Source organism: Pogoniulus pusillus, chromosome 20, assembly GCF_015220805.1.
Source record: "Pogoniulus pusillus isolate bPogPus1 chromosome 20, bPogPus1.pri, whole genome shotgun sequence".
In the NCBI taxonomy this organism is placed as follows: domain Eukaryota; kingdom Metazoa; phylum Chordata; class Aves; order Piciformes; family Lybiidae; genus Pogoniulus; species Pogoniulus pusillus.
Genome location: NC_087283.1, coordinates 7,677,948 through 7,701,288, shown reverse-complemented (window position 1 = coordinate 7,701,288; position 23,341 = coordinate 7,677,948). Strand labels below are relative to the sequence as shown.

Sequence of the window (23,341 nt, the reverse complement as noted above, 5' to 3'; positions counted from 1 at the left end):
GAGGTCAGAACAGATGTTTGTAGATGCATCATTTCACCAGGCACCTTCTGTGCTTTACAGCCCACCTGAGGTCTGTGGACCACAGGCTGCATAATGCTGATTAGATGATACCTTGAAGCATTTTACAGCCCCCTGCCTATGAGCATGGATGCAACATTCATTAAGAAGTCTTGCTTTACATAATCATGACTAGGAAAAAGCAAAAGCTAGCAGATGACACAAATCAAGGGTGACCCTCTGTTTCTGCTCATTTTTCACTCTTGTGTTGCCCCTGAACTCTTAAATTGGCATGTGCAGTCTGGTCTGAGCCCAAAATAATTCCATTATGCATCTTAATTGCAGGGATCAACCAATCAAAACAATTATTGCTGCTAGCACAGAAGCTCAGGAAAGGTGTTTTTCCATGCCAGGAGACCTACATGGGGGAGGAGTACATCTATGACCTTGGGGATAAAAAGAAAGATTAAAACCAGCTTGGGGACTTTAAAGAACTCTGATCACTGTTGTCAGATCTGACAATTCTATCTGGTTTTACTTTTTTGATTTGGGGAAAATTTTAGGTCTTAACCATCTCACCTTCATTGCAAGAGCAATGAGAGCTCCTTCAGTGGGCTGTCCTATCACACTGTTTTTCCTGATGATGGCATTATTGACCACACAGCCAGCCTGGAGAAAGGGACAGAATTACATGCTTCATTTTTCCCCATTACAAAGCCATACCTTTCTTATCTCTTTAAAGGAAATAATGAAAGACTGGAGAATGACAGCAGTCCTATGCCAAAAGATGTACTGTTCCCCATAGCAGCATCTCTTGAGATCAGTTCTTCATCATCTGCATCAAGTAAAGCATTCTATATAATCTAATGAGCTTGATAAATAATGAGAATGAAAACCTGGTCCCTCCTATTATGGCTTCTAACACAGAGTATGGGTAAAATCAAAACTAATTCGATTTGAGATTCCAGCTCAGATAATTTCACTACCAAACACTCCACTTTAGTCTACAGTTGAATGTGCAAGGTGTTATTTAACGCTAAAACAAACCCCAGAGAACAGCACAGTATGTTTATAAATTGATTGGGTAGATAGATAAATCTATGCACATGAAAAACCTGAACATGGCAAAAGTAATCAGTCTCTCTTCTGCCAGAACTGTATTTCTTTTGCCAAATGTCATTAACATTCAAACTGATGACTCTGCTCTCTCCCTCCACACCTTATGATTGCTACTTTTCACCTGTAACTTTCAGGTGCTGCATCACAGATACTCAGAATTCCAGCAAGATGTTTGTTTTAGGATTACAAAAGTGGCTTCTTTTCCCCCACTCATTACCCAAAGTGATCTGTGCAAATGAAAATTGCTGTAAATAGGACCAGTGGGTTCATAATTTACACTTACCTCCACTAGTTTCCCAACTGAGATGTTAGAGAACTCTTTAAGAACCTCCTTTGATGGCAGAAGATAAACATTTCCATTTCCATTGTAACCCACCCCACTGACCTGAGGAAAGGAGAGGGAGAAAGAGTAGTTTTCCTATTGCCAGGCAAGCTGCACTTCAGCCAGTTTCTGATTTTTAAGGTGTGCTGGGGGTCATCTTTGTAGCTCAAAGCAACACTTACAGGAAAGGCTGGCAGTGAAGGCGTTAACACTGTGATAGCTACATAGGAACAAAAAGAACCAGCTTGTCTCACACAGAACTTCTTCACCACCAGGTCAGAAGTCTCTTTCAGCTCAGTTGAGAGATCCAGCCCTTCATGAACAGTGTGCTCAGTGGTTTTAGCCTACTGATGACTGGCTTGTCTCTTCGCTGCCTAACATTCTGCACATCTGCCTTCTTAACCCACTTTGCATACAGTTAAATGAACCAAGCAGAAAAAGGAGGTCACTCCTGTAACAAATATTCCCACAGAAGATGGCCCCTCAAGGGTCAGTGCCAGGTTTCAGTATATACAATAATTGCAGAGAGGAGCAACTGGTGTCAATGAACATCTTTGTCACAACTCAGCAACTTTTGTACAGCCAGTCCCCCCAACTCTGCCAGCATCCAGCATTGCAGAAGTCCCTGTTCTTCACCATAAACGGCCATTTGCAAGAAACTGCTTGACCTGGGACTGACTCAGCACCCTTCATCTGGGCCAAACTGAACTAAAAGCAAATCAACCCATTTGAGCTTAAACAGGAAGGTCCATATTACCACCTTGGTCATACCTCTGCCTGGAACCCATCCGAGGTCACCAGACGAGTCACCGTCATCTCGTTGGCTGTCAGAGTGCCTGTCTTATCTGAGCAGATGACGTTGCAGCAACCTGATGTGGGAAAAATGGCTTATCAAAACTAGCAAATAATACACCTCAAAAACGAGATCCAGGGCTCCAGAAGAGGAAGAACATGTTTCTCTAACAGTCCTCAAACCAAATCAGTGAGAAAAGGGAGAAAATACCAAAAAATAGATGAATTTCCTAACAGGGTGTTGTAAGGAAGGGATTTGAGTGCACATAAGGATATTGTGCATGTAATTTGGATGTGAGATATGGCTGGAGACATCAAGTTGTACCACAGGACATTTAGATTGGATACTAGGGAAAATTCCTTTACTGAAAGAGTGGTCAGGGGTTGAAACAGGCTGTCCAGGGAGGTGGCAGAGCTGCCACCCCCAGAGGTGTTTAAAACCACATAGACATGACACTCTGGGACATGTTTTTTTAGTGGGTATGGTGGTGCTGAGTTCATGGTTGGACCTGATGATCCCAGAGGTCTTTCCAGTTGAGATAATTCTATGAGTCTATGAGGAGGGCCACAGTGTCTGGAGGATCATATGGCAGGCAGTTAGAGAGTGCACAGATCTCCAGGAAGCTGATCCATGCTCCTGAGCTGCTATCACACAACAGAACAGCTGTTGTATTCCAAAAGGACCTATCAAATTCCCACTCCACCACATGCTTCCTCAGATGGGCCATTTAACCCTTGCTTCTCTAAATCAGGAGTAACAGCCCTTCCCAGCCCCACAGAGGGACTGTGAGGGCAAACCCATGGTAAAGACTCACCAAAAAAGCCAAACAACCCAAACTTAAACATTCAGAACTAAGAGCAGAAACGACCCAACACATGCTCTGCTCTGTGGCAATCCTGCTGCACTGAAGCACATTTCTTGCAAGGCTCATTTACACCACAGTGCAGTCCGTTAGCAGAGTCAGCACGTTCAGTGGTTTCTGCTCCTAAAGAGGGCAAAAATTACTTGAGTGCAACAAAGAATCAGATGCCAGCTCCATTCCATCTTCCCTCTCTCTGGAGATTTCCACGCAGCTTAGGCACAGACCTTATGAGCATTATGACCACCAGGTAAAAGCCTGGAGCTAACAAAACATATAGGAGTGTGACTAAATTAATTCCTTCTGAAGGATGATCACCAAGCCTAGCCATCACCTTGGTTATTTTTGGTTACTGACAATTAAAGAACCAAAATAGAAAAAGAAGTGCTGTTTTTCTCCTTTCCAGGAGTTTAGGAGGCATGGCCCAGCTAATGCACAGGAGAGGGCAGTTTTTGCTGTGCTTAGACTGCCTCGCAGAGCACTCGGGCACCTGGCAGTTACGCCTGTTTGGGCACAGCCCTACCAGAGCAGAATTCTCCATGAGATAAAGCCGTTTCAGATGTCCTGGGTCAGGGCAGATATAATAAAATAAGGGTGATAAGATTACTTAGCTGCAGAACAAACAAGGGCAGCTCAAACAATAGCAGCATTACCAAAGAAGAGATTTCAGCTGAAGGATCTGTCTGTGCAGCAGATATTTGCAGCTGCACAGGCCAGGTTTGGCATTTACTGTACTTTTTAATGAGTGGTACTAAATGCAGAACATATCTTCTCCCTCATACAATGGCCAGACTACACCAAGGTCAGAGCTGCAAAGCCTGGAATACAGAGGACCAATTTAAAGATAGATGAAAGCAGAAGAATGATTTCCTTGCGTTTCGTTCTGCCCTGCAGTTAGGAGGATAAGCTGGACACCTTCTCAAGGTCCTCTCTGCCCCTGTTTTCCATGGCACTCTGGATATCTGGGAGATAGCCACACAGGCTACAGAAGGACAAATGCTTTTATTTATGCCACCAGACTCAACATGAGGGGCTGTGAGATTTTTTTAGCTAGAGGCTGAAGAAGTGGACTGCACTGGATGGTTCCGCAGAATGAGGAGACAGGAGAAACCAACCTCCAGCCTGGGCAGGCACTTACAACTACAGAGCAGGGGCTCTGCTCCCCACGGGCCAAGGCCATAGTTGGGTTGCACCATTCCTAGTAACTGCCTGTGCTAATATCACTAAAATAAGGAAAAGGGGGTGAGAAACACAGGGTAGAAAGCGTATCTAAGCCTGAGCAGGTTGCTCTGGTCCAACAAGCATATTCCAAATGTATTTGTTTTTCAGTCAGAGCAAGGCTCACGTGGCCAGGCCACTGCTGCTCAGTTCAGATTTTGAAGCCTGGGAGATGCCCAAGCTGTGTCACCCTTTTGCAGCCTTACCTAAGGTTTCTACTATGGGCAGCTTCTTCACAATCACCTTTTTCTTAGCCATCCGGAGAACACCCAGCACCAGCGTTACAGTGACCACGATGGGAAGGCCCTCTGGGATGGCAGCCACTGCCAGGCTGAGGACAGCAGACACACAACAGCTTCAACACAGGGGTCAAACCACAAGTACCAACTGAAACATGCTAAGGGAACATTTCCACGGGGTGAATTTTCCTGCTTGTACATGCTGGGACCCCCAGTCACACTCTAAACACAACCACTCTAAACAGAACTCTTCAACCTTTCTCTGGATGTTTTTTGACAGAGAAACATTGGCAGAGAACATTAATTTCTGGCTAAGCAGGGCTTTAGAGGTTGGATTTCATTTCATTTATTTAACTTGCTAAGGATGGAAGTTGAGTATTTCTTGGCATCTTGGCTCACACATTAGCTCCTGGCTGCTGGCCATACACAGATGCTCATTTTCCCCCTTACATGCAGGTACAACCTATGGTGGGACAGAATCATCTCCTCAGACGCCGCCATGCTACACACACTGAGTCAGAGCAACATCAAAGCCTGCAACACCTGACATGCCAGAAAAATCCAGACACAGTATCTGTTCTTCAGCTATTCCTTGGGTAACTCTGAACACTTCCAGGTGCATGCATCAAGATATCAAAACCAGCAGCTGCTCTCCAAAACTCAGACCTAACCACTTTTCTCTGCCATCACATCTCTGCCCCAGTAGACAGAAAGGTGGGTGCTGAGCCAGTTTGGCTTCTCTGTGGTCTCCTCATCCATCATTTTGGTCTTGTTTCTACAGATTTTTTTTTTTCCTTTAAAGGATTGACTTTAGAATCAGGACAACACCAAGCAACAGGTTTTATGGGTCCTAGTAAAGACACATGGTTTATTATGTTTGGTTAGGAGGCTGAGCATGCTTTTTCATGCTGCATAAAGTATGCATTCCTATCTTGAGACATATATCCAGCATGAAGAGCAAAGTGTAATATTTGCTGTTGCTACACTCCCACTAATTTTGTAGTACAGATAGGAAGGGACATTTAGAGGTGGAAATGGCAGCAAAGATTTTCACCCATTTCTAAGCCAAAACTAAATAAACCTTCAAAGCTGTTTTGCTTTTGTTCCAGTGTTGTAAAGCTCACATTAATTTCACCAGCACGGGAACAATACATATTTGTGAAGGGTCTTGCTCAGGTTCTCTTTTGTGATGTGACCAGGGAATTCCCTGGGATGTTTCATTAGAAATCAAAGAAGAAGGTGTCCCAGTCCTCACCTGACTCCAATTGTAAACATGCTGAGGAGATGCTTCCCTTGTAGCCAGCCAATGAGCATTATTAAACCTGGAGGGGAAAACCATCTGATGAAAAATCTCCCAGATGTTCATAAACCTTTAACCTGCTCTAACTGTTCAATGAGTTCCCCAAATGTCTCTCTGAGATGTCTCTGCTTGAACACTCTAAGTCCAAGTAACTCAATGACTACTTTTGGCAGAAGTGGTCCCAGAGCACAGAGGGCCTTCAGAGCTGACCAGGCAAGCACAAGCATTGTGTTCAACTCACCAATTATGCCAAAGGAGAAGAGGGTGAGTTGCTTCCCCAGTCTGTCCATGCTTTTCTGGAGAGGTGTTTTGGGAGTCTGCAAACATTAGAGAATATCTGGGTTTCTTTACTTGTTATATGAGAGGAGATGGTGTTGGTCAGCCCAAAACAACAAAGCCACATTGCCCTGGTTATCATTTCTGTGGCCCCTACAGCTGATTCATACACCTCAGTGTTTACCTACCCCAAACCCACAGGGGCACCTGCTGGGTGCACTGTCCCACAGGGCAAGTGTCCCTGCCTCAGTGCAGTTAAGACAGGATAAAAGCAGGAGAAAGAAGAATTATATTGAATTATATCTGGGAAGCAAAGGCACAGATTGAATATGGGCTAAACTGAAGAATAACCTTAGAGATTGAGTCCCTGACTGAATAATGTGTATGCAAACCCTGGCAGAAGGGTATAAAATCTGGACCCCCCCATGTTATTCAGAAGCACCTATTTGTTTTCCTGAGATTTCTTATGTTAATGGATCAAGAATTAACTGGTCACTCCCCATTTGTCTTTGCTCAGAGTTCTGCCCCATGAAGTTTTTGCTTGTGAGGAAGTAAAATTATATATATGTGATGCAAAGTGGGGGTGGGGAACAAGCAATGTTTGGGTAACTGCCACATTAGACGCAAGCTGAGAATCACAACTCTGGATTTAGAAGCCTAAATCCTGCTCATAACCTATTTGGTTTTGGCTACAGCACTTTGGTACCCCTCAGTGGCACAGACAGTTTGTAGCAGAAACAGAAATGAATCCAGTGCATGAGCTCTTGGAGCTGCTCCTCCTCACAAACTTTCACCTCGAATATCCTACTACTTTCAGAAAGACTCAGAGACATTTTTACCTCTTCAGCTTGCATCATTTTGAACACCTCTCCAAACTGGGATTTTTCACCTGTCCCGATCACTATGCCCTGAAAAGAAGGAGAGGAGACAAAAAACCCTAAACACACAACCCAAAAAAAAAGTGATGAGAAAGAAAAAATGCAGAGATTCTGTAATTAATGTTGAGGGGAAGACTAAGGCTGACAGGACTCACTTTTCCCTTCCCATATCGCACCAGTGTCCCCATGAAAACAATATTGCTCAGCGTAGTGATATCTCTGGCTTCCAGTAAGACACTGTCAGTCTTGTTGCAAGGCTCAGCTTCTCCAGTAAAACTGGATTCGTCCACCAGCAGATCTGTAACCTAATTAAAAAGGCATGTTTCTGGCACTGGTAAGGCAAGAAATTTCCAGAAGAGGCTCCTGTACAGGTAGCTGTATTTACCTCTATCAGCCTGAGGTCTGCAGGAACTCTGTCACCTACAGACAGGTATATGATATCTCCAGGCACAAGCTCTCGTGCTAGAAGGTGCTGCAGTTTTCCTTCCCTCAGGCTACATGAGACAAATGGAAAAAGAAGAAAGGAAACCAGACTGTGAGGTTTATATTTCTTCTTCAACCTTAGGAATGTGGGTAGCAAGGAAGCAAAACTTCCCTGTCCCAAAGAGCTTCCAATGTAAATAAGAACATAATCATCTCTCCTCATCACTCTGACGATTTTTGTGTTCAGTCTGGGCTCAGTTTTAATTCACAAAGAGATGAGTGGAATACAGAAAACTTTCATTCCAGCAGTAAGTGATCTAAGCAGGACTTATACAGTAGATAAGAGTAACCAGGTTTGCATTCAATAATGAAATGCAGATACTTTAACCTAAAAAAGCTCTTTTAAAGCTAGAATTACTGCTGACATTTCCCTAGTGTATTAAAAGTACAGCCTTGGATGGATAGGATAGATGCTTATGGTGTCATATCATAAGTAAGGAGCAAAGAGTGGTGTCTGTAAGATCCAAACCTGGGTGAACTTTGGACCAGAAGAAAACCCCATGCAGCTTCTGCAGTGTGAAGTTTCTCTGAGCCTCACAGGTTATTTGTGTTGGCCATGACAAAACTAATTTGCCAAGCCATAAATAGGAAAAGTGTTTCCTGTGCTCTAAAGTGCTGATAGAAGCATCAAGGCAGCCAGGGAACTGGGATCCAATACACCTCGCAGCTGCTCCACAGGCAGTGTTGTGACTGTGTTCACATGCAGCCAATCTGCATCAAACCTTCTGGTGGGCTCAGGACCAGCAACTGGTGAGGAGGCCCTGCCCATGTGCACCTCTGCTCTCAAGCCAGGGGAGAAAAATCCTAAAACCAAAAAAAGTTATGCAGGTCAAGTTTATCCTGCAAAGAGTCAGTAACTTCAGGGCTCTGACTCCTCTGCTGTGAGGAGAGGTTGAGACACGTGGGGTTGTTCAGCCTGGAGAAGGTTCTGGGAAGACCTTCCTGTGGTTTTCAGGACTTAAAGAGGCCAATAAGTAAGCTAGAGACAGACTACTTAGCAGGACCTGGAGGACAAGGAGTGATGGTTTAAAACTAAAAGAGAGATTTAGACTAGATCTACGAGAGAAAGCTTTTGCACGGAGGGTGGCGAGACACTAGCCCAGGTTTCCCAGAGAGGTGGTAGATGCCCCATCAGTGGAATCATTCTAGGTCAGGCTGGGTGGGGCTCTCAGCAACCTGCTCTGGTTGCAGATGTCCCTGATGACTACAGAGGGTTGGACTAGGTGACCTTTAAAGGTCTGGTCTCTTCCAATCCAAACCACTCTATGAATCTATAGCAGGTAGGAAGCTGCAGGAATCTTTATGTGGAGTGTGGATCAGGACATTTTTGGGACCTTCCTGTTTCAGCATTTAATCTCTCACAGCAAGAGCTAATTTAAAAACCCAATTATTTCATCCCCTTTCACTCTGCCTTACAGCTGCACCCACCCATCGTGCCACCCCTCCATAGAGCAGCTTCTCATTATGTGCATGGCACTGTAAAGCAATTTTCTTCTTGGGTTGGTTGTGCCCTCACAACCCAAACCTTGCTAAGCCCTGCTGAAGCAGGCATGCCTCACCAGTTGCATTCAGGGGGCACCAGCTTGTTCAGTTCCTCCAGAGATTTCTCTGAGCGATACTCCTTTTAAGTGAGAAAGGAAAGGAAACCAGGTTACATCAGGGGATTTGCTCATGACAGCCCTGGCCATGAGCTCTGGCAGAATGTTGTGGTTTGAGGGGTTCCAGGTTATCCCAGCCCCCCTAAAAAAAAAACCACAAAGACCAAGATCTGTCCCAAGAGCCGAGCTTGTCACCCCTGTAATTATGTTAATCAAGCCCATAATCTTGCAAACACTTTAGAAGTAAGCAGCAAGGTTGATTTGCTCTCTTTTCTCCCTGCCTTTCAGCTCTCCAGAGGGATCCTTCTCTGGCAACTATGTAGGAGTGCCCTGTGGTAGGCCATGGGCTGCAGCAAATCTAGTCTGTTTGGGGCCTAACTGGGAGACAATGGGGGATGGGAGAAAATGAGCACTAGGGGTTTGATGGCTTTTGGGTTGCTTAGGAAAAGGTTTTTGGGGGAACTCTCATGTATCCTGTGTTTGTATTAGGTGTTAAGGACTCATGCATGCCTTATCTTTCCCTGCACATCTTTAAATACAACCTTTCTGTATTCATCTCCAGTTCAGCAAGAGCATTAGTGCTTTACCCTCCTTCCTCTTTGGAAAAAGAGTGAAATAGAATAATCTAAGTCTGCTACACCCTTGCACAAAAAGCCCACGACACAGACGCACCTGGATGAAGGCCACGGTGACCACGATGAGCACCGCCTGCAAACAAAGAGGCATTACTGCTGTGGGCACAACAGCTTCAGAGAGCAAGGGGTTGGGTTTCTGGAGAGGTACCACCTACCATGGTGATGCTGGCGGCGTCCTCGTACTCTTTTGTGATGACACTCACCAAAGCAGAAGCCAACAGCAGGAGAATGAGGGGATTTTTAAACTGAAAAAAACCAAGCCAAATTGCAAGATGAAATTAAACATGGGGCTGCTGAAGCCGAGCTGGACACAGACCTCAGAGAGGATCAGCCATGCGGTTCTGCTGCAGGGACCCTCCCTGCTTGTGACAGCAGCATCACACTGCCAGGACACAGCGGTGCAGCATCTCTGGTCAGGCTGACACTAAATTCTGCACCTGTACAGGAGGTGGACAGCATCAGAGATCAGCAGGACAAGGGCACACCAGAAGACATGGAATTTCTCTCCTTTTCCCTGCTTGCACAGGCCAGCCTCACCTTTGCACACATTCAACACAGGGCTGATTCTGAAAGCTGCTTGGAAGCATGAAAGGTACAAACAAAATCTTGTTTGTCTTCTTACAATTAACCAGAAAATCTCTTTATTTTTCCTTCATAAATCTGCTAAACTCTGCACTGGACCCAGAGCTGTAGGAATCAGATCCTCATTTTTTTCACTTTTAAGCACAGAAGAATCTTTCTCTTGCCTAAGCAAGTGACAGTTCTGTTTAGTTAATGCAAGAATTGATGAAAGGGAATTAAGTAAAGAACAGGCTGCCTGTTTGGGTAGCAGGAGTGTGGTGGTGCACGATAAAAAAAGCCAAGGTTTAAATCACTTCCTGACTAAAGCCGGAGGTGAAAGTCCTCTTTCTTTCTCTTTAGAAAGACTGGGCTGAAAGCAGTAGCCTGAAGGAGTCACATTAAGGAGCTGAGGCAGAATGCTCAAGTGCAGAGCTGTGGGACTGCAGGCAGCAATCCCAGAGATAGTGACAGATTGCAGAAAGATCAGAGATGCACTAAAGAATTTGTTTGGTGTCTGCATAAGAGACACAGCTTGTTAAAGATGAGCAAAAAAAGAGCACCATCTCACTTTGTTAGGGATAAAAGAATCTTTGAAACCACTTTGTGATGATTACAGAGTGCTTAAAGACTATTGATCACCTAGGAAAAAAGAGATGACCCAGGAAATAAAGTCTTTCAAAGCAAGTAAAATCTTCATGACCCAGCTAAGCAAGAAGAAAATCAATCCAATTACTAGTTGGAAATAATAAAAAATAAGAAGACTTTTCTTGTTTCATTCAAACCTGTAAAAATAAGTGGAAGATGCAATAAATACTGATGAGAACCATCAGAACAAAAGCAAAGCTCAAGAAAAAGTAATCTAGGGAAAAAGAAGAACGCAAACACCATCTTCTACCTGGCATTTTGAGGCAGCTGGCTTGAAAATGTGGCTCTTCACAGCACCTGCCACCACGTATGAATCTGTTACTGATAGAGATGCTAACACTCATCCCAGCTCTACAACTGCCTCTGCTTTTGTGGAGGTTTAGGGTTTTCCTTCGCTGGGTTAACTGCAATCAGAAAGGCTTTCAGCTACTGTTGTTTTTTTCTCAAACCTTTCATGATTTTATCACTTGCTTTAAAGGGAATAAACATGCTGCAGAAATCAGGTCACGGATCTAGGCTTTTGATTTGTGGGCTGCGTGGAGATAAAAGGGTTTATTTTTGTTTTAAGGTGTTATCTTCACATCTCAGACTCACAATAGCTTTCCCCAAGGAATGGACAGTTTGTGTCCAGGGCACAGCCTGTTCCAAGGCTGAATCTGTGGATGTAGAAACTCTGAATACTTCAATGTAGAGACACATTCAGGCCAACCCAGCCAGAGGGTTTTTAGCAGGAAATGAGAATCTGTGCAGAAAATCCTTACCTGGTCTAAATATTTCTTCCACATGGGTTCTGTATTCTCTACTGAAAATTCATTCCAGCCATGTCTTGACCTCCGTTGTAGCACAGAAAGCTCAGAAAGTCCAGTTTGCAAATCAACCTAGAGGGAAATTGAAATGAAAAAAATCCAATGTCACATATTGCTGAAGGGTTACAGAAAGAGTTTAGCTCTCCATAAAAATAAAGTGACTCTATCTTCTGTTTAGGTATCTGTGAAACTACAAAACGTTACCACCACAGAAATCCATAAAGCAAGCACAAGTTCATTAAAAAAAAAACCCAACACACACATTCCCACAAGTGAAAAATCTCATCATAGATGACAAATAAGAGATCTAAAGCAGTAAAGTATTGATTTCTAGGTTTACTGTGCATTTAAAGGAAAAATAAAACTACCCTGACAACATTCAAAGAGAACAAATGAAGAAGGAATAAAATCTATTTCACCTGGATTACAAAACAAAACAAAAACCAGGGTCAGATCATTGCTGATTTATTATTTAGCAATTAATAATCCTTAGCAAAGCATCCCAGGGCTCCTCTGCCAGCTTTGGAGAGCTTCTTTTTCGGGCTGGACAATGGAATTCTTTCAGCTGCAGCTCACAGAGCCACCCACTCCAGTGAAATCCAGCCCCAGGACAAAATGAAGCACAAATGCCCAACGCTGAGCCTCCAGCACAGCCAGCACAAGGATTCATGCCACATAAAGGCAAAGGAATTGGGCACTCCAGGAGTTTGCACATGAAACCTAAGGCAAACTTTGCTGCTTGGTCTCTTCCCACAGTCAGATGACACAGACCATGCTGCTGTGTTCAAACACCTGTAAACCCCTTACCCTTAAAGCTTTTGCCAAGTCTTCCTTATGGCATTTACATGCCTCTTTTGGGGGCAGAACTGTCACCTCCTTCTCCTGCTCAACAATTTTCAGCTCACACTCTTCATGGGTCTAAGTAAACAAGACAAAGCAATTGTTAGGTGGGAGCACAGTTAATAAAAACATTTCATCAGCTCTTTGCTGCTTCCCTTAATCCCATACCCTTCCCTCACCTTGCCAGTTGTGACTTCACTCTTAGCTCACTCTCTAAATCACAATCCTTTATACCACTCACTAATTAATCCTCATTATAGCCTCAAAAACAGGTGCACATCCTTGCAATGGAAGAAAGGCTGTTAGGAGCTGGGTTACCAAAAAGAGAAGCTAATTGCATGACTGTGGTCAGAAAAGTATGCCAGGTTTGCTGCTTGCAGGTATCATGCCCAAGATGAGCGTTTTGTGACAGTGTCTCACAGCTCACCCTATGCTCAATGCTCAGAGTAAGTTAAAACCTTCCCCCTTGTTAAAAACATATTGCACGAACAGAAAATGTGAGATAGAAAGATCTTTGAGCCAATAGGAGAAAGCAAAAGTCAGCTTTCTCATCTCATCTCCACATCTGCTTCCTGCAAAGCAGTTCTACAAAGACTTTTGAGCAGGGCAAAAAACTCCTCTTGCTCCATCCAGGCAACCCAAGGCTGCACCAAATGACTCAGCAGCCCCACTTCTCTTTCCTTTTGAGATCCCTCACCTCTTTTTCCAGAACATTCTTCCCAGAGAAGTAGTATCTACTAAAATCTCAGCCAGGCACAGGACAGAGGCAGCATGACCACTATTGCATGGAGAGGGAGAAACCTCACCCTTCCCAAGGGACAGGAAGCTCCATTCACCTTCATTTATGAAGCAGGAGGGTGGGTGCTCATTAAGAGAAAGATCCTGAGAGATCATGGTGCTCAGACCCATGGCCAGCTCTTGCTCTGCAAAGCAGGAGGAATTTGACACTGTCTCCCCAGTACCACACCTGGAGCTTAGATCTGGCTCACCAGCACCTGAACAAGGGTTTGGAAGACTTTAGAGCTGCCAGAAGTGGTGTGTGAAAAATGAGCCCTTCTATGAGTATTCAAGGAGGTGTCTAAGGAACATCCAATGTTTTGCAATCCAAAGCTCAGGATGAATGAAGAGAATCTCTTCAGCTGTTTTGCTATGCTGGTACACAAAAATTGGATTCTGCTTTGTAGCTTCTGGAGAGCTTACAGCAGATGATAGAAGCATCTCTAAGCCCTGCTCCTTAAAAAAAAAACAAACAAACAACTTTGGCCATTTCTACATGTTGCAGCCTCCTTTTTATCTCTGGTCTCTGTCCCATGGGACAGCTGCTAACACACAAGATCCTGACCTGCTCCCAGAAGAAACACAGAAGAGTTTGCTGTGATCCCTTGGTCTGTGCAGTGCTCATTTAGAAACCAACTTGCCCTAGGCACAACCTGACTTTTCCACAACCCTAGAAACTTGCCCAAGAAGAGGTTTTTCCTCCTACTCTGTTTCCCTTACACTGGTCACCATAATTTGCCCAAAGAAGCTGCAGGATCACTTTTCTGTTCCAGGGTGTACTACCAGCAGACATCACCTTTATTTCAATGTTTCCTCACCAGACATCCCTAGAAGGGACAGAAAAAATCCGTCTACCTTTGAAACCGATTTATTCCTGCTTGTGCAAATTCATCAGTCCCTTGCAGCTTTGATGACAGCCAAACCTTAAAGCTACCCACACATCTAAGGAGATGGAAGGACTGACTGGGAAGAAAACACCATAGCTGTCATACATAGACACATACCTTGAGTTCATTACTGTGCTGATTTAATTAACACAGTTTCTACGAGCTCTTGTGTGCTGCTGGTGACACATGCAAGTATTGAGGAGAAGTTCTTTACTGTGAGGGTGGTGGAACACTAGAACAGGTTGCTCAGGCAGGTGGCAGAGGCCCCATCCCTGGACACATTCCAGGTCAGGGTGTATGGTTCTCTGAACAACCTGCTGTAGTTGCAGATGTTCCTGATTACTGCAGGGGGGCTGGACTAGATGACCTTTAGAGGTCTCTTCCAACCCATTGCATTTTGTGATTCTAAGGTATAGTCTTGCCTGAAGAGATTTTCTACTGCAATTAAAGGAATTGGAGGGCAGAAGAAGACCCAGGCACAGAGGTGACATTCCTCCAGTTGCCCAGAGCTGGCAAAAGAAGGCAGGACCCAGCTTTATCACTAATATTTACCTTCAAAAAGGTGTGGAGGAAATGAATGAGAAAAGCATGTGGATGTGCTTGAGCTGTGCACAGCCAGACTGATGGAACTGCTGCCGGCTCCAAGCTCCTTACAGCCAGGGGCTGCTGTGAAATTAACAGCTTCATTGGGATGAATTAATTTGCACTGATTAGCTTACACCTGTAAGTGATTTCCCCTGGATGAATGCAGCACAGCTTTTCCTACCAGATAACTCTAGATGCACAAGCTGGAAATACACTAGTGAACCCCCATCTCCCTCCTCCTCTGCCATGTGCTGCTGGTGTGGAGACCCCTTAGACTCCAGATGCACCTCACAACACATCTGCTAGGCACCAGGCAGAGATCTGAGCAAACCCCTTCACAAAACTTCTTAAAATCACAGAGCCATTCGAGTTGGGAATTGCCTTTCAGATCATGAAATCCAACCATTCTCTAACTCTGCCAAGTCTGGCACCAGACTGCGTCTCTCAACACCACATCTCTGCATCTTTGAAGCACCTCTAGGGATGGCAATTCGACCACCTCCATGGGCAGACTGTTCCAGTGTTTAATAACTCTTTCAGTGAAAGTTTTTCTTCTAACACCCAACCTAAACCTCGACTAGTGCAACTTGAGGCCATTTCCTTTCATCCTACCTCTTGCTACCAGGGAAAAGAGACCAGGTCACTTCAGCCTCCTTTTCTTCATGCTGAACAACCTCAATTCCCTCATCCACTCCTCATAAGACCCGTTCTCCAGACCCTTCACCACTTTCATTGCCCTTCTTTGAACACACTCCAGCACATTACTGTCTTTCTTGTAGTGAGGGCCCCAAAACTGAACCCAGTACTCAAGGTGTGGCCTCACCAGCGCCAAGCACAGAGCGACATTCATTGCCCTGAACCTGCTGGAACATTGCTCCTTATCAAGGCTAGGATGCTGTTGGCCAGGTCCCTCTGCAGAACCTTTCTACCTTCAATCAGATCACCACTCCCTCTCAGCTTGGTGTCATCTGCAAAGTTACCCTTATGCATATAATTGATAAAGACATTAAACAAGACTGGTTCCAAACCTAAGCCCTGGGTAACACAACTTGTGACTGTCTGACAGCTGTATTTAGCTCATCACAACTCTTGCTGTGCAATAATTCCTTTTCTATTTCCACTGCAAAGGAAATTTGAGCCCTCAACACCATCCATTTGCATTTTTAACCTGTACCTTTAAGGCATAACTCAGGCACAAGAGTATATAATTTCATACAGGAAAAAAAAAGTGAGGAGAAAAAAAAAAGTAAAAAGTTGAGGGGTTTAATTTAAAAAGAAGTTTTTATATTGCTTTGCAAGATCAGGAAATACTGGAGGCTGAGCAGAGCAACAGTCCCAGCGCAGCTCAGAGCTTGCCTGGCGCTGCTGGTACCTGCACTGCTGCCTCCACATCCCTCATCCCCAAGCAATCCATCGACTGTTGTGCCAAGCAGCCCGTGTGGGAAGGAAGAAGGTGTGGAGCTTTCTGCAGAGCTCTTTCTGTATAGTCTGGCAAGCAGCCCAAAAGATCAGTTCTCAGAATTCCCCCCACCTCTGCTTTTACTCAAGTTTTGCATGTTCTTCTCCTCCTGTCTTGGATGACTTTGGACAAGCCAATCTATAGGAGCCAGTCAGAGGCGGGCTGGGTTATTTAGTCTAACCAGAAGCCCTTTAAGACATTAAGCAGAAACTCCTTCTATGTTCTTCATCTTTACTAAAAGAAACAAATGAACCATTCCCTCAAAAGCTCTTTGCTCTGCTCATTCTGGTGCATGTCGCAGGCAGAGGAGCAGTGTTTCAGGGCTGCTGGCAGCATGAAGGAACCAATCTAGAGCAAACCAGTGCTCTGCAAGCAAGGAGCTGCCTCAGTGGTCTTCCTTGCCCAAGTCCTCAGCCATGTCCCATTAACTGCTACTTCTCATGCACAGTTTCTTGCTCCGTCTCAGACCTACTGCAGATTTTCAGACTTTCTACCTGAACTGCTCTCCCAGCTTGCAGAAATAAGGCTTAGAGTAGACATTCTGATTGTTCAAAAAGCCAAAGGTTTTCCAGAAAACTGTTTTAAAACTATTCCCTGGATGTTGAGTGTATGTGGGGGTAGACCCAGACTGGGTGAACAGTGCCCAAGTCATGGGCTTATTGCCCCCAGATGCACATCCTCTTCCCCACAATGCTCTCTTGCTCCTGCTCAAACCTGGTTGATTTCCCCTCTTTTTAATAATAATAATAAAAAAACCTTTCACCACCCTTTAATCTAAAGCAAAGCCCCTTGAGCTGCAAGAGAATATTGGCATTGCTGCAGGAAAACCCAGCCACTGCAGCTCCACAGCTGAAAAATCATACCAGCTAAGGGGCTTCCTCTCCACCCAAACCAGTCCCACCCATGTCTCAGAACCCCCCCCAACACTAAGACTTTAATGCAACTTCCTATATAAAGTCTCCTGGGAGGAAGGTGCCCCAGCCCTAAGCCCCGAAACCTGTGGGAGCTGGAAGGAGACAGTGAGGGATTTAACTCCTTGCCTGCTGGAAGCTTTTTAAAAGTGAGAATTTGGGCTTGACACCTGTAAGGGGCTGAAGACACACAAGTGTAGTGAAGTGAATTCTACATCATGGCTGTGCCAAGGCAATCCCACAGTCTCCCTTTCTTTCCCTGGAAGGAAAGCTGCACTACTCAGTTTATGTTGAGGGCATATTAAAAGAAAAAGGCACTTGCATGATAGTAAAACTATTCTGATAAGGATGTTCTGCATATCCAGAAGGATGTGGAGTGAAATTCTTCAGCAGATGAATGTTCATTGGTGTGAAACCCCAAATGGAAAAAAGTCTCAGTCCAAAATGGAATTATGGTTTAGCCCTGAACATAGGACAGGGCTAGGAAGTACCTGTACTCCATCTCATGGCTTGAGAATCTTAGATGGATCAGATGTTGGAGCGTGGGGAGAAGGGCCAAAATGGGAATTTGTAAGGAAAAACTGCAAAGGAAAACTCCTAGCAGCTCTAAAGAAACTCTGAAGATCTTAATTCACCAAAGTCTGTTACCTGGATGTGCCTGGGGTAGGAGCCAGCTCTTTCTAAAGCTAGCAGGAGAAAAAGCCCCTTTAGCAGCCAGTCCCCACAGACTGGCAGTAGATGTCCTTGATCAATTCTTTCCCCAGTAGCACTGTGTGTGGAAATGGAAGTCTGGAAGCCATCCCATGATGTGAAGACAAAAAGATTGCCCTGGATGATGTTACAAGACCCATCATTGGGAGTGGAGGGCTGCAGTCGCTCAGGAAGGCTGCCCTGGACTGTATGAACTGAGGCCACTGCGTGCTATGGGGATGGGCCAAGTGCAGGACCAAAGGGAAAAGGTTAGGTGACCCATGAAGGAAGTGGATTTTTCTCACCCACGGGTATGAGTGCTCGTACATGTGTGTGCACCCACACACACGCTTGGATGCTCAGAAGAAAAGCCCTTCGGTGCTCTCCAGGTTTCCACAGGAACACACAGTTCTTAGAAAACACAGATCACAGCACAGACATTCCCTGCGATTCTGAACGGGACACTGCACAAAAAGACCTGAGAGCCCACAAGGCAGAGTCTAGACACAGGCTGTGCTTGTGCTTTGATGCTGAAGTTCTGCCCTGTCCAGATAGCACCATTGGCAGAGCCTGTGAGCTGGCCATCATTTCACAGCTACTTCTGCTGGGACTTCTCCTTCACAACGCACAGCTTGGGCATTTATCATGGCTTGAGTCCCACCAGGCCACCTGAACTCACGTTTCTACAGCTCAGGGCAACCCTGACCAAAATACTCGAGATCTATAAGACTGAAAGTGCTCTGCAGTGGCTTTCAAGAAGCAAAACAGCATTCCTAGCAGAAATACCAGCCTAAACCAGAACCTGAGAATACACTCTTGATTTACTAAGTCCCTGCTGTCATTGCTGCCTACTCCCTATGCTTCTGTCAGAATGTCAGTCACTTCTCTCTCCTGGAGCTAAAATTCAGGAAGGTTTAAACCTGGAAGCACAGATGCATCATTATTTATTTTGGTATAGTACAGGAATGGTACTACCAAAGAACAACCCAGACTAATTGCTGGTGGCCTCCTGCCTGTGTATGATCAGAGCTCTCAGCTTCCCCTCACAGCACGATTACAAGTACTCTGTTGAACCTTATCTGGATCTGCCTTTCCCGGGATTTTGGGCTACATTAAAACAATGTAGAGCAGCACTACCCCATGCGATGCATTAGGTAAGAGCCCAGTGTCTTATGTACTTGATTGTGTAGCACTGACCAACCCCCATACTGGAAAGCTCAGACTTGGAGGGGAGCAGAGGATTAGCTGAAATGACACCTGATAAAAGACCTCAATCAGGCAGCTGTGGAAAAGAACATGACTATCGTGAAGTGTGCTTACTAGCTAACCCTGCCTGCTGGAGGGATTAGAGAAATCAGGTTCACCTGGGAGATCAGCCAACTGATCTTCATGTGAGAGAAGAAAACAGGGCTTGAGCAATGGAAACCCCTGTGCTAAGCAGACATGACAGTAAAATAATCTCAGACCCAAAGGGTTTGTGGTGAAAAAACAAGGAGAACAGCAAATGTGTCAACTAAATCACCACTGGCCACTCTTGAGAAGAGGCACTGAAGGGAGGAGGGGGGGAAAAAAAGATCAATGTTCATACCCCAGCACTGTTCAAGAAAAGAAAGCCTTATTTCAGAGTGGACTCTGCAGGTCTGAGTGAAAGCTCTCCTTTGCCATTTGCTACCAGTATGACTGCAGCAACAGCACAGAGGGCAGTGACACCAGGGGACAGGGTTAGCCTGGGTCCTTCTTCCTTCACCCTTCTGCCGAGGCAGCGTTTGCATTTTGTGCAAGCACTGGAGAAAGCCTCAGGCTGGCAGCGCCCATGGCCCACGCGGCAGCTGCTCTCCTCCGCCTTTCGTTCAGTTCTCAATCTACCCCTTGCAGAGAACAACTCTCCTGGCCAGGACTTTGGCCTGAGCTGTAGGTCTGGGGAGCATTGCATAGAAACCAGTCTCCCAGTCTCAGCCTGCTGCCTGGCAAGCATCGTTAACCCCAGCCTCTGCTGCACTGGGAAGGACTGGAACAGAGAGAGAGAAGACCACAGAGCACCCTGGCGACAATACCAAGTTACCGACGGGACAGGACAGACCAAGCAGCGAAAATTAACCCCAGTCCTGTTTCAGCAGGTCCAGGCAAGAGGCGCGGGCAATGCTCACCTCCTCTTCCGGCTCGCCGCTTCCCAGGGGGTGATATTTCTGTGCAAAGCGGAAAAACGACCTTTTCTGGAAGAGTTTGGCGAAGCCTCCTTCTACCATCTTCGCTGCGCAGCGGTGGGAAGCGCCCCGGGGGCCACCTGGCCGGGGCCGCTCACTGCCGCTGCCGGCAGCGCTGGCTGGAACTGCGCTGCGAGCGTGGGGCTGCGGGGACAGGAGGGGACAGGCAGCGGTTACCTGTCGCCAAGTCACGCCCTCGGCCGCCGGTGCTGAAGGGAGGGAAGGAGGGAGGTGGGGCAAGGTGCTTCGCCCACAAAACCCTGCCAGGAGAAGGCTGTGTTTAAGACTGTGGCTGATAGAAGGGTGAGGTGGCACCTACTTGTGTGCGTGGCTGGCACTTGAAGAGCAGGTTGAGGTCTTGCAGCTCTGGGTTGTCCCCCACCCTCTGAAAGCCGGTTGCGGGAGGAGCATCGGCAGGTGGCATCTCGGGCAGGCAGAGAGGGAGGGTGTTTTGCCGAGACAAGACAGGTTACACACACTGCCCAGCCTCTGTAAACTTCCAGGCTGGGGAGATCCTCCTTGAGAAACGCTCCAGTCAGCATAAGGCTGGAATTTAGAAGGATTCACATCAGGGAGAGGACACAAATGGGTGATGTGTGAATTTGTGATGCTCGTTTATTAAAAAAAAACCACAGCCTGCCACTTCCTTTCATGGTGGATCTCAACATATGGCTAACCTTAACCTGGTACATCCATTCTGAAGACTTATAGCCACCTGTCAGGGAGCATCTTTCTCTGCTCTGCTCCAGGACACCTACATCCTCCTTCAGGCATCATGACTGCATGGTTCACTTAGGCTTAAATCGTCCCTAAGGTGTAGACTAGGAGATTAAGATCCTCCACTGACAGCAAAAACTGCATTGAGGGAATAAATGTCATTCCCAGTCAGGGAAAATCTTATGCAGTTTCCTGCAGAATAGTTTTCTCCTAGGACATCCAGATTCCAGCTTCACAGCCCTGAACCAGCAGAACTGGTGACACCTGGACCATGACAGGGCCAAGACCTCAGACTCTTACCTGTGTGGCAGTTCACAGTACTCAAAACCTGGCCAACTTCCATCAAACTGGAGCATTTCAGTGCAAATGTGGAGCATTTCAGTGTTGCTTCTTTGCCTCGATCTCCCAGGTCCCACCAGCTCCAGCCAAAGCTGGGAAGCCCCATGGGAAGCCCCACCAGCAGGTACAGATAACACATGGTGTCCCAGTGGTGTGGAGGGAGAGCTGCTTTCCAGAGAGAGGGGACAAAACAAAGCCATTTGAAAACATCCTGCACATAGCCGGTTGCTCATAAAACACAGCTGGGCTTCCTAACTCCCTTGGCCTCTGATTGAGAAATGCTTTCTTAATGACCTGAACTGCCTGCATCAGGCAAATGAAGGAAGTTCCTGCATTGCTGCAACAGCTCTCCTTCCCATGGGAAAACATCCAGGGATAATGTTGGGCACTCGTTTTCAGGCAGTGCACATCCAGGCCCTGCCCAGGGATTACGTAAGGTGCTTAGCCTGGGCTAAAAGGCAGCCCAAGTTCCCCAGGGCAGAGAGAGGTTTGGACCTTATGAAATGTATGAGAATTAGGTGGCAAAATATCTCTGAGCTTACACATGCTTTTGAGATGGTCCCCTCCTTCTGTAGCTGTTGTAAGGAGCTGGAGCAGAGCCAGCTGGCTCTGCCATGGTCCTGATACGGTAAAGCAGGCACTGCCTGGCAAGGAAACACATTCTGTTCTTCATCTGAGTGTGTTTGTAGTAGTCACAGCCTTGGGATCACATTGAGTCGCTCTGATAGAAAGGTGGTGAAAAACATCTTCCCCTTCTCTAGGCAAGTAGGGAAATAAATTTCCTTGGCTTTGTTCTTGCTTTTCTCATCCAAAATCTCACCCATCAGATTGGCATATAGCAATGGGAGCTGCTACCTGTGAGGAGCCTGAGGGCTCTTCTGTGGTTCTGCTGTATGCAACATGTCCATGGACCATGACTGTGTCATCCAGAGAGGTCTCTCTTTAGCCAAGCATTGGCTGATTGAGCAGCAGGCTCCTGATGATGGTTTCCTTATTTGACTTCCCTTCACAAAACTCTGTGGCTTGTGGAAACTGAATCTTCTGGAGAAGAGGCTGAGAGGAAACCTTATTGCTCTCTACAACTAGATGAAATGAGGTAGTAATAAGGTGGGGATCTGTCTCTTCTCCCTAGTACCAAGTGATGGAGCAAGAGGAAACGGCCTTAAGTTGTGCCAGGGGAAGTTTAGTTTGGATATTAGGAACAGTGTCTTTACTGAAAGAGTGGCCAGGCACTGGAACAGGCTGCTCAGGGAGGTGGTGGAATCAGCATCCTTGGAGGTGCTCAAACATTTTAGATACAGCACTTTAGAACATGGTTTAATGGCCATGGTGCTGTTAGGTCAACAGTTAGACTTGGTGATTTTAGAGGTCTTTTCCAACCAAAACAATTCTATGATCCATGTAATGTGGATATGGGCCAAGAGGCCCTATCCTGGGCTGGCATGGAGGCACTCCTGGGAGAGAGGATGGTAGAGTGAGAGATACAACAAAAACACCATGACAAACAGGACATAGAAAAGAAGAAAGACCAGCTGATGAGCATAATAATGCACCATAATAATAGATGTACTGTGGGCTGTTATCCAGCAGATCTGCAGCTCCTGAGGAACAGGGCTCAGAAACCTCTCTGTCATCTTTATGTTCATTCAATCCCATAATGTGAAATTACATTTTAGGCAGCAATGAAATGGAATAAATGCAGAAAGAAAATATAGTTGTTGCTGATTATTTGCCATGCATCCTGCCAAACTGCTGAGTGGGCTGAAGTTTCATTTTCTTGCTTCTTTGGATTTCTGTCTGTTAGGAAATCTAATGGAAAAATCATGTATTTTGCTACCCCATGGCTTAGAAAATGATGGAATCAATTGAATCAAGTCTATAATGTAAAGAGAACAACACTAATACAAGTTGTATTTCTTCATTCTGGTATAAGACATCATTCCCCCACTATTAAACCATAATACACAGCCCAATTACAGTCCCTTTCCAGTATCTCCTATTTAACTGGATGACAAAAGCTCAGGGCCAGACTCCAGTTCTAAACAGGTTATTTAGGAAAGCTTTCATTTAATTTTTTTTTAAAGTAGAACATACCTGTTATGAAGATCCAAACACCTTAGCAGCTGTAATCATCTCAGATTGCATGAGCCTGAAAGGTTGCTGCTGTGAAGGCAGAGTGCTGCCTTCAGTTCAAAGCTCCTTT

General features: G+C 45.6%; 1 protein-coding gene across 2 annotated transcripts in view; it reads right to left on the bottom strand.

The window, feature by feature from the left end:
- ATP2C2 (ATPase secretory pathway Ca2+ transporting 2) overlaps positions 1–21,181 on the bottom strand; it is a 31,205-nt gene extending 10,024 nt beyond the window's left edge. The window contains exons 1-17 of one of the 2 annotated variants that reach the window (XM_064160040.1): positions 21,100–21,181; positions 20,402–20,628; positions 20,026–20,291; positions 12,537–12,647; positions 11,685–11,801; positions 9,873–9,962; positions 9,755–9,790; positions 9,044–9,105; positions 7,387–7,495; positions 7,157–7,306; positions 6,963–7,031; positions 6,089–6,164; positions 5,803–5,869; positions 4,515–4,639; positions 2,210–2,307; positions 1,400–1,501; positions 577–666 (exon numbers count right to left, since the gene is read on the bottom strand). In XM_064160040.1, the coding sequence (XP_064016110.1) occupies positions 577–666; positions 1,400–1,501; positions 2,210–2,307; positions 4,515–4,639; positions 5,803–5,869; positions 6,089–6,164; positions 6,963–7,031; positions 7,157–7,306; positions 7,387–7,495; positions 9,044–9,105; positions 9,755–9,790; positions 9,873–9,962; positions 11,685–11,801; positions 12,537–12,647; positions 20,026–20,291; positions 20,402–20,628; positions 21,100–21,176 (1,872 nt within the window). In that variant the 5' untranslated portion in view covers positions 21,177–21,181. Of the gene's footprint in view, positions 1–576; positions 667–1,399; positions 1,502–2,209; positions 2,308–4,514; positions 4,640–5,802; positions 5,870–6,088; positions 6,165–6,962; positions 7,032–7,156; positions 7,307–7,386; positions 7,496–9,043; positions 9,106–9,754; positions 9,791–9,872; positions 9,963–11,684; positions 11,802–12,536; positions 12,648–20,025; positions 20,292–20,401; positions 20,629–21,099 lie in introns of those variants that run through there. The other variant, XM_064160041.1, reaches the window with a different exon arrangement.
- Between the last annotated feature and the right edge of the window lie 2,160 nt (positions 21,182–23,341).